General features: G+C 39.3%; 2 protein-coding genes across 6 annotated transcripts; one reads left to right on the top strand and one right to left on the bottom strand.

Annotated features, from left to right (window-relative positions):
* Window positions 1–115: 115 nt before the first annotated feature.
* rbm48 (RNA binding motif protein 48) lies at window positions 116–6,691 on the top strand. 2 transcript variants are annotated; one of them, XM_003222105.4, is made up of 5 exons: window positions 116–297; window positions 2,822–3,012; window positions 3,201–3,346; window positions 4,534–5,087; window positions 6,454–6,691. In XM_003222105.4, the coding sequence occupies exons 1-5, from the start codon at window positions 172–174 to the stop codon at window positions 6,544–6,546; spliced, it is 1,110 nt and encodes a 369-aa protein (XP_003222153.1). In that variant the 5' UTR covers window positions 116–171; the 3' UTR covers window positions 6,547–6,691. The 2 variants fall into 2 exon arrangements, with proteins under 2 accessions (XP_003222153.1, XP_062814086.1); XM_062958016.1 differs by having other exon boundaries at window positions 159–297; window positions 2,865–3,012.
* A 155-nt stretch (window positions 6,692–6,846) lies between these two features.
* clxn (calaxin) lies at window positions 6,847–14,926 on the bottom strand. 4 transcript variants are annotated; one of them, XM_003221978.4, is made up of 6 exons: window positions 14,769–14,926; window positions 14,392–14,547; window positions 10,329–10,433; window positions 9,755–9,906; window positions 8,083–8,187; window positions 6,847–6,982 (listed from the first exon to the last, which is right to left on the bottom strand). In XM_003221978.4, exons 1-6 carry the CDS (start codon window positions 14,824–14,826, stop codon window positions 6,914–6,916), a joined length of 645 nt encoding a protein of 214 aa, XP_003222026.1. In that variant the 5' UTR covers window positions 14,827–14,926; the 3' UTR covers window positions 6,847–6,913. The 4 variants fall into 4 exon arrangements, 2 of the variants coding, with proteins under 2 accessions (XP_003222026.1, XP_008110729.1); XM_008112522.3 differs by having other exon boundaries at window positions 6,847–6,977; XR_009999835.1 differs by lacking the exons at window positions 9,755–9,906; window positions 10,329–10,433; window positions 14,392–14,547; window positions 14,769–14,926 and having other exon boundaries at window positions 8,083–9,748.

Here is a 14,926-nt window from a genome sequence, read left to right as displayed (position 1 = left end):
GTTTGGAACGAGCGACGACCTGCCTCCTGCTCCTCGCTTGTGATTGGCTGCCTCGAGTTCTTTCCTCCAATGCCCCTCTCCTCGAGGGCGGGACTAATGAAAGCTGGTCATTGGATTAGTTGTTGACGACGGGCGGAAGAAGGCAGCTGAAGGAGTGGGCTGGAGGGGAAAATGGCGGCGGCGACTGAGAGGAGTGGAGGCGGCGAGGTCGGGGGCGCCCAGCAGCACCACGCGCAGCTGGGCATTTGCGCTTCGCGGGCCAAATATCGCGAGGGGCGCCGTCCCCGCGCAGTGAAGGTGAAACGGCATTCGTTCTCCGTGCAGAGCCACACCGAAGCATTGCAGCTGTTTGACACCGCTTTCGTTGCCATGGCTCAAGGCTATGGAATCATGGGATTGTAGTTTCTTGGCACCTCTCACACAAGACTACAAATCCCAAAATTCTGTAGCACTAGGCCATGGGGTTAAAGTGGTGTCAAAGAGTTATAATTCTGCAGTGTGGTTGCACCCCTAATATCTAAATTTAGTGTTTATTAATCTCAGGCCTTCCCAGGTTTTCGGATTTCAACTCGCAGAATCCCTACTCGTTGTATTGTCAAAGGCTTTCATGGCCGGAATCACTGGTTTGTTGTGACCATGTTCCAGAAGCATACTCTCCTGACATTTCGCCCACATCTATGGCATGCATCCTCAGAGGTTGTGAGATCTCTTGGAAACTAGGCAAGTGGAATTTATATATCTGTGGAATGTCCAAGGTGGGAGAAAGAACTCTTCTCTGCTTGAGGCAACTAAATGTTGCAATTGGCCACCTTGATTAGCATTGAATGGCCTTTCAGCTTCAAAGCCTGGAGATTAATTCAACCAAAGAAGTCAGCCATAGCAGAGCACTTGATGAACCAACCTGGGCACAACATTATTTGAGAACACAGAAATGCTGGACCACTCTCACAACCACCATGTCAGACTACACAGAGAAGCCACTGAAATGCACAAGCACGTGGACAATTTCAACAGAAAGGAGGAAACAATGAAAATGGACAAAATCTGGCTACCAGTATTTAAAAAACTCTAAAATTAGGACAGTAAATAAAGAGCAGCACTCTGAAAACTGGGGGATTCCAAACATGATACAGTCAGGGCCAGCCAACACCTTCCAACAAAGGATTCCCTCAGGCACGAAGCAGCCTTGAATCTGCAGGGCCATTAAATGCCAATCAAGGTGATCCATTGTAACATCCACACTTGTCTCAAACCGTTATTTCACTCACCCTGGCCTTTCCACAGATAAAAATATAATAATAATAATAATAATAATAATAATAATAATAATAATAATAATAATAATATAAACCCTAGTTTCCAACAGACCTCACACCTCTGAGGAGGCCTGCCATAGATGTGGCCGAAACATCTAGAGAGAATGCTTCTGGAACATGGCCATACAGCCCAGAAAACTCACAGCAACCATTGCTCAAGGCAGCTGAGGCTACTGGGAGTTGAAATTCAGATCACATGGAGGACTAGAGTTGGGAAACCAATGATCTGGAAATTGTCTTTAATAATTAGTGTCTGCTTGTGATAATCCTTTTCATCCATGACATTATCTAAGGTCTGGATATGAATACTGTCAACTGTCTCCACCTTAGCAACAGGATTCAGTGCTGAAGAATCACCTATCTGTGTTTTTGGTGTCTAGCTGTGGGCCGTATCACAGCTAGACATGGTATCATATCGCATCATATTCCATTGCAGCTGCCATGGCTCCATTCTTTGGAATGTGCAGTTCAGGGAAAAGTATTGAGCATCTCAGACGCAGACTACTGAACGCGAAATGCCCAAGGATTCACAGGATTTAAGTATTGCAATTAAAGTGTAATCATAGTGCAATAATAATGTAATGCGACAAAGCCTTAAGTTGTTATCTAGGGAGGATAATAATGTTTGTATTTGTGGCTCTCCAACTCCCAGAAGGCCTAGACAGTTTGTCCAATGGCCAGGGATTCTGTGAGCTGAAGTCCCAAACACCTGCAAAGCCTTCCCTATACTTTCACACAGCATTCTTGCTTTCACTTATAACAATAAGATAAGCTGGTGAAGATAGGAAGTTCCAGCTTATTCCAGTTTCTGTTTTGCACCTGTTTACTTGCTTAGTAATAGAGAGCCAATCAAAATGTATTAGGTAAGCATAGACCAATTAAATGGACAATGTGTTAACACCAATCAAAATGTGCTTTTTGGATTTATATAAATCAATAAAAGTTCACAGCCCCATCTTGGGGCGCGGCAGTCTTTTCATGTCTAGAGCACAACTACTGCCATTTGCTTGGCTGGCAAATAAAGCTATCTTCAGAAGAGATTCGACTCTCAATGTGTTCCTTCTGCGCCTCCCTCCTGAGTCAGAAGGGGACTCCTGAGAACGTGCAAAGTGCACGCCCATTCAGTATCAGAGTTTTCTTGGCAAGATTTGCTTTTGTTTTCTTCTGTGTCATGTTTACTATAGCCTATTACAGTACCTTAATATTATTTTCTAATTTTATGTTAGATATTATGTGTTTACAAGTTGGGTTTGAGTCAGTTTCAGTGTCACATATTCCCATATTAGCTGTACTAGTTGTACTAGAAAATGTGCTTTATAATTTGAACATCCAGTTTCTATTCTTATCAAGCTAAAACACAAAATTTTTATGACTTGCTTCACATTTCCTGTCCCTGCGAACAATTACATTCAACATAACATTTCACAATTAAGTTTCAAAGAAGCAGATATTTGAAATTGATGTCATTATTACAGAATAAGTATTAAAGTGGCTATGTTTTCCAGGTATATACTGTCAATTTAGAATCTCGATATCTCTTAATACAAGGAGTCCCTGCCTTGGGCGTCATGAAAGAATTAGTGGAGCAATTTGCTTTGTATGGTGCCATTGAAGAATATAATCCATTAGATGACTATCCGGCTGAAGAATTTACAGAAGTTTACCTCATCAAGTTCAAAAAAATACAAAGTGCAAGGTATTTCTAATTTGGGGAGGATAGCATTTACTTATAGAATCCTTGGTTGTTTAATGTTGAGTGTTTCATCAAACACCACGATATGTGTGTGAAACTAACAAAGCTGTTTCTGTAATGTCATTATTTTAAATCATATTACAAAAATGATCAGTAACTGTAATTTTTGACTATAACATCCTCTTTCTCAGGTTAGCCAAAAGAAAATTGGACGAACGGTCTTTCTTTGGCAGTTTGCTGCATGTCTGCTATGCTCCAGAATTTGAAAGTGTGCAAGAAACTAGAGAGAAACTACAAGACAGAAGGAAATATATAGCAAAGGCAACTAGCAAAAAAGGTTTGTGACTATACATTTCTTTGGAAGTTTTGTTGGTTTGTATATTCTAGTAAAATCTGAATCTGTGCAGTATTCTTCCACATCTACAGCAGTGTGATAAACTGCTGGTTTTACATAGGAGGAAAAAAAGGGTCGGAAGATTGATAGATGTAGGTTGAAGTACCTTTTTTTAAACAAGAAAGATATTTTTGACAGTGACTAAAAATGGCATTTGGCTAATTTTCCTTTTTGTGGCGTACAGCTGAAGCATTTTCACTTATTATGCCTACTTTATATACATATCTAAATACCTGTGGTCACATAAACATTTCTTGGGTAGAAAAGAATTGCGAGTGGAAGATGTTTAAGAAGCCCTACTCAGGACTGCTTGGAATCTACTTTTTTTGTTTAGCTCTCTCTCCCCCCCCCCCCCCCCCCCCAGGAGTGAATTGCCTTCCCAAGAAATGTCTGGGATTGGCAGTTCTTTTAATAGGATAAAGGACTTGTCTGTGATATTAATGCTTCCAAATGTGTTTTTCAAAATGATTTCCGGAAATGTTTTTTTCTTTGGAATTCTACTGATCAATTGAGTAAAGGCCCCTGTCTAGTACATTACGAATATAATAATCATAGAGATAAATGTTGATCTCTACATTATGTAAATGCAAGGAAATCCCCAACAAAAAATCAGAATATTTCATGATGCTTGGCAAAATGGATTGGAGCTGCCTTAGGTTTCTTTCCTTTGGAAAACATCTGGGCAGATAGTAAATTTGCATTTAGAGATTATAAACTACAAATTCTTCTGAGCTTTAGTGTCATTATATTTATTCGTCTTCGTATTTGGATATAATGCAGAGAGCAGTCTCAAGCAGTGATGACTATCAACATCAATTAGACTCCTTTGCTTGTGTTACTTAAATTGGGTTGAGAAAATACATATATCTTTGGCTTTAAATCACCTCTGAAATGTTGAGTTCTTTTATACTAGATCAATTTAGCCCAACCTATTTCCACTTTTAAAAATTACTATAATTATTATAGCTAATATTATCCATCTTTCATAAGGAAGAGGGTGAACACCAGGTTAAGAAACAACTGCAAATCTTAATGTCAACCTATTCCACTGTAATGCTCTTATATGCATAAAAGTAACTTGTAGAAAAATAGGCAATCTAAATGTCAGTTTCTGCTATCTTATTTTTAAGAGCAATTGCTGGTGAGGAAACAGGCTTCAACTACAGGTTTTCAAAAGAGCCTTCAACTAGACATTTCTGGATCTTATACTTCTGAGGCATCTACTAGTAACTGGAATTCATATGCGCATGTTCATGATCCTCATGATCGATCATGCTATGAATGGTCTTTGAGAAGTGTCGCGGCTCCATCAGGAGAGCAGTGTAACAGTGTGTTAGTACAACCTCCGCATGTTGCTGACTGTGCCAAAGGACCCAAGTACTTCAGTCAGAGCTCAACAATCACTCAAAGTCTGCAGCAGGAAATACACAACACACCAGCCTGCTGCAACCGGCAAAGGAAGCTTCCGTATGATAATGGACTTGACCGGTTCATGCCTCGAACAACTCAGCTGCAAGAGCGACGGAGGAGGCGAAATGAAGACAACAAACTTGCCCTTCTTGGAAGTGTCAGTGATAGCAAAGAAGTCATTATTGGCCCACGGTTACCAGAAACACCTAAGATAGACTTGGAAGACGATTCACTGAACGCTTCAGCAAACTTAATTCGAAATAGACTAAAGGAGGTATGTTATAATAAACTCAGGGTTTTTTAAAAAATGTGTGTATGTAAAATTAAATGGAAATTGTTTGGAGGGGATACATTCCTTCCATGTTGACTTTAAAGATGTGTTAACATTCATCTTCATTCAGGAAATGAGAATTTTTCATGTTGTACAATTTAAGACAACTTTTTGAATGTATTGTTGCCTTCAGTTGCCTTTTCCTTGAATCCCATCTTGGAAAAAAATTGGATATAAATTTAGTAAATAAAATATTCAGATTGATTTAAAAGTAATTAGGGATGTAATTTCTAGAATGAAACTTGTTATCAGGAGTTGTTCTGCTGAATAATACAGATTGTGAAACTGAAGCATCAGATTGTTTTTATCCAGACTCAAGTGTACGTACCAGAGGCTTAAATTCAATTGTTAGTCCAAATCAGAGCAATCCATTTTAATTCAGTGGGCACATTGGTAATCGGCATTTATGTTAGTTCCATTGTCTCGGTTGGTCTACTCTGGTTGCAAATAGCAATTATATTTATGCTATAATATTTGCATCCTAGTAATGCGTATTTACTTGAGAACAATCCCAAGTCAAGTGAATTCCATTTTAAGCCATTTCATACAATAAGTCATTTGCGTCATAGTTAAAATTCAGCAGTATGAAATCTGTGCATTTTTCCAGTGACTTCAGCACGCCCAATAGTGCATCTTGCTGCTCCTGCCCTTTAATAAACCTGCATGGTTGACATCTAATAGTATCATGTGGCTGCACTCCACATGTAACTGAAGCAGTGCATGTAATGTTATAGATTTGGAAATCTGCTCTCAGATATAAAGGGTTATTTCATGAAGCAGTTTTTAGCCTTTCATCATCTGAGGACTGATAGTTAAATGGGAGCTAAAACAAGTTGAAACATGGCAAAAATATTAGACCCAAAAGAAATGCTACTTGAAATACATGAATACTTGTTAATTTCCTGTAAATTAGTAATTGATAGCTTGTAATAAATAAGCCAAATCTATTTTTCAGAGAGCTGCCACTACAAGTTGCCTTTCATATACTGGCTATATATGTTCTCACTCTATATAGCAACAAGTCAAGTGTAGCAGTGTGACACGTAAAGAGAGAGTAGTGCATGGGAAAACTGCATTGTTTAGATTCTTTTTTGTGGCTCGCAGAGTAATTTTTAACACAAAAATGTCTTCCCTTAGAGACAGCACTAAATTGTCTAAACATACTTAAGATTACAGAGATGAAAATGATCTGAAAGGCTATCTAGTCGAACCCCCAGACTCTCTCCTGTGCAATTAATTCATTGGTCTAGAAAACTTGCAAAATGCATGTATTCAGCATACTAAGCTTAGATTTTTCTCTCTAATCCAGGTTGTGACTTCTGTTCAGACTCCAAAGCAATCTGAGGGGATACCCATGAACAGTCAAACAGAGCCAGCTATAAAGCAAAGGAGACGGATATGAAAACAACTTGTCGCATGTTTTGTGCATTTAACTTGGGAGATATGAAAGTTCTTGCTATTTTATAAAACAGTGTAATACATCTTGATCTGAAAATACCAGTATATATTTATACATGTTTTAAAATAAATTATCAGTTTCACTGTCATATGATTACTAAAATTATACGTAATCTCATTATTTTTGAAATCCTTGGATTCATTCTCAGCACAAGATATAAAATATTTCCCATTAATTTCTCAATTCTCTCTAGTGAGAAGTATATCAAAATCAACGCATTTTGAAAATTCACAAGAAAAAAAGTAAATTTCTGACTTGCTTTCTTTTTATTTAAAGAAAGATGATCAGTGTCCTTTTCACAGGAATTCAATTAGTATCTTTTGCTTGCAGAGCACTCAGCTGTATTTCGGAATGCTTGCGCTTCAAATGCCAACCTACACTGAAAAGCAAAGTGTTAGAATGGAATGTGAATGTTACAGAATAGCAGTGGTACTGTTTTTGCAATTCCTCCAGGATGCCCAGACCACCTCTGTTCTGGACAATTGTCTTTCCTGAAAATCACCAAGACTGGCAATTCACCTTTTACAATAGGTTACATGGCCCTCTTCCCAGTGTAACATCAGAAACACTTTACTTTTTCAAAACTAGAAATGGACTTCCAATTTCTTCTGATGAATGGATTGCTCCTCCTGCTGCTCAAGAAGGAATCTTCATTTCAAGTAGCCTATAAGAAGCCTGTAATATGGCTCATATTCAAAGAATTATACCTAAGAGTTAGAGCACACCCAGTGAGATATTAAGTTTTCCAGTACTATTTCAGGCCTCCTAATAGCCCACTACTGAGCTCTGCGGCAATTTGGGAATGATAACTCTGAACAGAAGGAAATATAAACAGGCAACTGATACTGGTTGTAGTTGCTTGCTTAAGCTTACACTTCCAATTTTCACTTGCTTCAGAGATTCATTGGCACAAGATTGTGGCTGCTATCATGAACTTTAAAGGGAAATCTATTTTATTTTAATTTACTTTGTTTTATACCCATTGAGGGACTCAGAGCAGCTAACGGTTGGCAACAATTCAGTGCCATTCAAACTTAGGACAATACAAAGTCAAATTACATGTAACACAAAACATTTCTAACAACTCATATGAAACAAAAGTAGATAATAACAGTATTAAAACCAGCTATATTAAAAACCTGCACTATCTTGTTGCCATAGTCAAAGTCCATTGCCATTTAACACAGTTATTCATGGTCTTCCCCAAAAGGTTCCTTCCAAATAAAAGTTTTTATTTGCTTTCTGAAGTATAGCAGTGAGGGAGCCATTCTGATGTCCTTGGGGAGGGAATTCCGTCAAGAAGGCCCTCTCTCTTGTTCCCACCAGCTGTACCTATCTCTAAAGTGCATGGATACATACCACATTTTACACTCTGCTAGGCTGTTCATTCTAAAATATATATACTTACTGTTCTATTTGAAAATGCTATAAGTTATTATGTTCAGCAATTTTCCATGCAGTTATAAGTTATACAAATACCTTCATATCAGGTAAACATGGTCCAAATGCTTCTAGAAGGAGGTTCTCATCTTTTACGGCATTTTCAAAATCTGCATAAGAAAGTTTGCCATCATGGTCATAGTCCTACAAAAGAGGTGAAAGTATAGCTGCATTTAGGCTCGATCCTGCATACACTTAAGTGGAAGCAAGCCTCACTGATCCAATGGACCATAATAACAGAACTGCATTTATGTCTTGTAAAGTACTATGCTTTACTGATTCTTTTAAAATATTTTGATATTGTTGTTACAACTACTTTGATTTGCTGTTACCAATATTCCAGTTTCTAAAGATGTAGGCCTTCCACACTACAGAATTGTAGCACTTTGATCTTACTTAAACTGCCATGGTTCCGTTGCCGTACGCTAGACTGTTGTATCAATGGGAGCTTGGTAGGTATATTGATTTATTTATTTTTATTTATTTCCATCATTTATATGCCGCCCTTCTCACCCGAAGGGACTCGGGGCGGCTCACAATCTGGCAAATTCGATGCCGGTATACAGTACAAAAATAAACATAGCAATTAAAACAATCAATTTAAAACAATCCAATAAATACATTTAAAACAGTATAATAAAATACTTAATCCATTCGTCCACATAAACCTTGCACGTAAACCTTAGTCCGGACCGAGTTAAAGCCATAATAATTCATTCATTAAACGCTTGTTCGCAAAGCCGGGTCTTCACCTTTTTTCTGAAACTCAGAAGGGATGGAGCCTGCCGGATGTCACTGGGGAGGGAGTTCCACAGCCGAGGAGCCACCACCGAGAAGGCCCTGTCCCTCATTCCCACCAGCCGCACTTGTGAGGCAGGTGGGACCGAGAGCAGGGCCTTCCCAGACAATCTTAAAGTTCTCATGGGCTCATAGGAGGAGATACGTTCAGATAGGTAAGTTGGACCGGAACCGTTTAGGGCTTTGTAGGCCAAAACCAGCACTTTGAATTGGGCTCGGTAGCATATTGGCAGCCAGTGGAGCTGATGCAACAGAGGAGTGGTGTGCTCCCTGTACGCCGCTCCAGTTATAAGCCTGGCTGCCGCCCGTTGTACTAATTGAAGCTTCCGGGCCGTCTTCAAAGGCAGCCCCACGTAGAGCGCGTTGCAGTAGTCCAAACGAGCTGTAACCAGAGCGTGGACCACCGTGGCCAAGTCAGACCTCCCAAGGAACGGGCGCAGCTGGCACACAAGTCTGAGTTGTGCAAAGGCTCCCCTGGCCACCGCCGAGACCTGGGGCTCCAGGCTCAGCGATGAGTCCAGGAGGACCCCCAGACTGCGAACCTGTGTCTTCAGGGGGAGTGCGACCCCGTCCAACACAGGCTGTAACCCTATTCCCTGTTCAGCCTTACGACTGACCAGGAGGACCTCTGTCTTGTCTGGATTCAATTTCAATTTGTTAGCCCTCATCCAGTCCGACACAGCGGCCAGACACCGGTTCAGGACCTGAACAGCCTCCTTAGTGACAGGTGGGAAGGAGTGACAGAGCTGGACATCATCTGCGTACAGATGACACCGCACCCCGAAACTCCGGATGATCTCTCCCAGCGGCTTCATGTATATGTTGAACAACATGGGAGACAGTACTGACCCCTGCGGGACGTCTGGATTCAACTCTTATCTGAAAAGAAATGTCTTTCAATTATGGTACATACCATTTTTTTCAATGTTATTTCTATTAAATCTTTAATTCCTTCATTAGGATCTTCGTCCGATGGCTGTTGGACCAGGCCGTTCTTCAACATAAGAAACATTTCATCTCGTGATATATATCCATCACTATTCATATCATAGACCTCAAAGCAGTCTTTAGAGAAGATAGCTGAGTTACTATAAAACAGTTATTGAGTAATCTGAAGAAAAGTTAGACATTATTATATTTAAAGAAAAAAATGCAAAAATCTTTTCTAGTAAATTCCATTTTTAAGGATTTCCTTGTGTTTTATCTTACACTGTTATAGTTTTATATGCTATATATTAATCAGGTTAGCTGCATTTTGCCCTAAAGCTGGACTTTTTTACTTCCATAGTAACAACCTGACTTTTTATTTATTTAGACATTTACATTTATTTTATGTTTGCTGTAAACCTTCTACTGCCAAGATAATTTCTCAACAATTTATTTCTTAATGAAATGATTTGTATACTTTTAAAATACTTTGATTTGTCCTATAAATTGACATAATTTATGACAACCATGGAAATCTGCTACGATTACATAAATCTTACATTTTATCTTTTCTTCTAATGTTCCTCGAAGAAATATCGATAGGCCTTCTACCCATTCTGTTACGCTGATACAGCTGTCATTGTCTTTGTCAAAAGCACGGAACACTAAATGGTGAAGAAAGTGCATTTCATTATTAATATTCGTGCCAAATCAACAGATCATCTGCAAGAAAATTCTACACATAGCTAATCAGAAGTAAAACTAGTTGAGATTAATGGGGATATTATTAGCCATGTCCAGAAAAAAGACATTTTGTTTTCTTTCTTTATCCATTACTTGGAGAGACAGTTTTGGCTGAATTCCTCCTATCAGCTGTTGGCAAAGTGACTCCCCAAAAGGCAGGCAAAAAATGAGAAACCAGTTACCTTTCCAGGGGATAGACGAAGAAATTGAAGTGGTGACAAGCCAGAATTGGGGCATTCCTCACAGCTATTGGTGCCCATTGGTGGTCCATGTGTTTTCACTGAAGAGGAGTGCAAAAACTGCCCCAATTCTGGTGGTCCACGTGTTTTCACTGAGGAGGAGTGCAAAAACTGCCCCAATTCTTTGCCCACCACTTCTTGCTGAATTGCTCCACCATACCTCGGAAGGCACCTGGAATCTAATCTTTTGCAATTGATATTTACCTTTTTTTTCAATCTATGCTTACATATATGTTTTTATTGACATTTAAAACGCTGAGTTGTAGGTCTGGATTAGAAAAGTTAAATAAAGAATAATGTGTTCCATCTAATTAAAGGTTACTGTTCCACTTTAGAGCAATAATGATTGAATCAAACAGGAGAATTCTTAAACTGGATATATTTATTTTGAATGCCTCTGAGCATATGCAAAGCATTTTTCTGCCTCCTCACTCCGAATTGAGAAGCAACGTTCAGTTTTGGTTTCTTATTTCTATCAACTCCAGTGCTCTTCAACCACCCTCTAGTCTTAAGAGCATCTCCTGAAATTAATAATGACAAACATCTTTATTCATTGCACCATCGAATACTGAATACTATCAACCAGCAAAATCTTTCACTGTATATAGTGCTACACAAAATTATTGTATATAGTGCTACACAAAATCATACAAGCATTCAAAACATTGGTAACACATTTTACATTATTTCCCTTCTTGCTTTCCGCCCCCCTTCCCGGGAACAGTTTACTAATTTTGATGTACTTATTATGATTATTCAGTCATGAAGATAAGCTAGTTTAATTCCTTACAGCAATATTATTTTTAAGTTATTTTGAGAGAAAAGGGGAACAACTTAGCACTTAAAGGTAGTTTGTCTCAATTTTGTGGCACAATTCCTTTTAAACTATGAGACTTTCAAAAATAGTTTTCCAATATGGCATGCAAGCTAGATCATATGTTCAAAATGAAACCAAATCCCAGTAAGCCTTTTCAAGCCCCCGAGAACCTAAAGTAGCAACTTTGGATCTCAGCCAGATTTGGAAATAATTCTTTGTCACCAAGTGGGAGTTTTGAAAACATGTTTATGAGGTTCTATAAACACAGCTTCTGGTGACATTTTAAACAGTTGCGTTGTGCTTTACATTTTAGCAGTTAGTCATCTTGCTCGCCTCATCACAGCAATGAAAACATGCTTGTCACGCTGTACGTTGCCCTATTTGGCAGAGATTAGTTCAATGAGAGATGGGGTACACGACTTCCCCATTATATGTTAATACAATTTTGTGTGAATACTGTTGAATAAGATCCACTGAATTCTCAGAACTTACTTCTAAGTGTGAACGTATCAACTAACAATGGCCTGAATTCACTATCAGCTACTTAGTTGAGTATCCTTTATCCGATTTTGAATTATTTCAGATTTCGGACTTCCTGTAATTGCATATGAGATATCTTGGGAGATGGGACGCAAGTCTAAATCTATCCTTAGGCTATGTATATAAACTGTGCATGAAACAAAAATTCCTTTATATATACATATATATACACATAACTATGTGTAATGTTATACACAGTATTTTAAATAATTACATGCATGAAACCAAGTTGGTGTGCATTGAATCAGAACAGGCCTACAAACCAAGACTACAAGAAGGTTTGTTGTTTTTGTTGGACTGTATTATTTAAAGTATATTTAACAACACAGCCCAACAACAACAAACATTCTTGGTTTTTAGGTTTTTAGGCCGGGGGTTATTTGGGGCACCAATTCAGAAAATTGCATTGGATAGACTGCATCAGCTCTAGTTTCTTAGATATGGTTATCATGATTTTTATAGGCAAGCAGATGGAGACCAGTATATGGCATATGTTCTATTGAAGGGGCATGCATGTTTCATATTCTCAAAAGTCCCCTTCTGGCTTAGAAAGGCGGCACAGAAGGACATACCAATCAGTTGAATCTCTCTGAAGAAAGCTTTATTTGCTGACCAAAGCAAATGACGGTAAGTTTCTTGAGCATAAAAAGAATCTGCTGTACCCTCAAAATGGTTGCAAGGGTTTTTATCACTTCACAGAAAATCACAAACATATTCTCATAGGAGCATCATAATCAATTATCTCATTGGTCTAAAGTTGACTAAGTCACAAGCATACTGACCAATACAAAATTTCTATACTCTAACAAGCAGAAAGCAAACACGTGGTCTCAATTATAGTCTTTCATTTTGTCTTATATCTTTCCCTGTTTCACGCAGAAACTTAAAGCAGCTGGGAAATTCAGGGGGTGCTCTCCACTCAGTTCTGCTCTGATTAGATTCATCTTTGAGAGTAACCACCTCAGTGTCAACTCTTTCTCCCAGCATCAGTGATTCTGCAGACAAAGGCTTTTTATGAACGGGCGATATGGGACTTGCAGTCTATTGCATCTATGAAAATTCCCTTTTAAAACTACGTCTCCTACACTGTATCTCAAAACTCAGAGCTGGTAGGGGAAAATGGTGTCATTTTTGGAATCAGCAGATCAAATATGCACAGGATGCTGGTCTAATATTTAAGGCAGCAAAATGCATGTTGGTCAGTGTAATCTTTGCTGACCTGATCCTGCCCCCAGACTTGATGGGAGATGGCATTCACCCCCCAAAATTCTGATAGGTTTGTCATAGTGTTTCCATAAGTCAGATATGACTAGGAGGCACACAACTGTAAAGTATTACCGGTAAGTGACCAACTGATTTCATTAATCACTCTACCTAAAAGACATGTAATAGAAACATTTTCAAAAGTATTATCTATGATTATTTGTAAGGTAAAAGTAAAGATTTTCCTCTGGCATTAAGTCTAGTCATGTCCGACTCTTGGGTTGGTGCTCATCTTCTTTTATAAGTCGAAGAGCCGGTGTTGTCCATTGACCCCTCCAAGGTCATACGTATTGATCTACCCACATTTGCATGTTTGTCTGTAAACACCTCCTAGGTCATATGGCCAGCATGACTGCATGGAGTGTTGTTACCTTCCTGCAGAAGCGATACCTATTGATATACTCACATTTTGCATGTTTTCGAACTGCTAGGTTGGCAGAAGCTGAGGCTAATAGCGGGAGCTCACTCCACTCCCTGGATTCAAACCGCCAACCTTTCAGTCAGCAAGTTCAGCAGCTCAGCGGTTCAATCCGCTGTGCCACCAGGGGTTCCATCTAAAAACATGGATGTTCCGGTGCGCATTTGAATGAAGAGGCCACCAGCCATGTATCTTGTTTACAAACTCATGCAGCACTTTATTATTGCCCCCGTTACATAGGTTTTAGTGTTTTAACGTGATTGGTTTCTTGGCCTTCCGCGCCCATCCCTATTTACCGTAGTAATGGATCTTATTCAGAATTTTTGCACTAATCACCCTCTGTACATAGCAATTGATTTCTTGGTTTTAATAATTGTCATGTTATGTTGTTTTATAATTATGTCATTATATTGTGTTTTAAATGTATAGATTATATGCTAATTTATGTTGTGGATGGGTTGTTTTCTTATGTAAGCTGCCCCGAGTCCCTTTGGGGAGATGGAGGCGGGGTACAATAATAAAATTATAATTATTATATTCCACGATTACTTGTAACATATTTTAAATACAGACAGGTTTACAAGAAAGGTATTCAGTCTCACCTCTGTCCATCATCATATCGTCTGTCATTCCGAACGTGACATGGAGAACGTTTCGAAATGAGTTGCGATCCAAGCCAATGCCAGCATATCGGTCGCTGGGCTCCACTTCCAAGGTGTGGAAGAGCTTGATGAGGCATTCCACTTCAAATTTATTGACTACGAAACAAGGGATGACGATGATTAAAAACAGGGAAGAAAGGAATAAAGCAAATTGGCTGTGGCCAGGTGAAGTGGCCCTCTTGTCATGTGACTGGGAAAGAGAGGGAGGAGGTTAGGAGAGAAACCTAGGAAGGAAAGAGCCGCAAAGATAGGAATCCTTTCTGGATGAAAGATACCGAGAGGCTGGAAGTGGGCCTGCCTCGCGTTCACTCACTCACAGTGCTTGGCGGTCTTGCAAAGGGACTCTGCCAGCTCCTGCAGCTTCTTCCTGTTCATCTTGAGCTCTGTGAGGCCCAAGGTTACCGTGGCAACAGAGAACTCCGGCCTCCTCGTGGCCAAGAATAGAATGCACTTGGGCACTCCGTCCAGGCCTTTT

Source organism: Anolis carolinensis, chromosome 6 (genome assembly GCF_035594765.1).
Source record: "Anolis carolinensis isolate JA03-04 chromosome 6, rAnoCar3.1.pri, whole genome shotgun sequence".
Classification (NCBI taxonomy): domain Eukaryota; kingdom Metazoa; phylum Chordata; class Lepidosauria; order Squamata; family Dactyloidae; genus Anolis; species Anolis carolinensis.
Note: the sequence above shows the minus strand (reverse complement) of the source record. Positions and strands in the feature narration are given on the sequence as shown.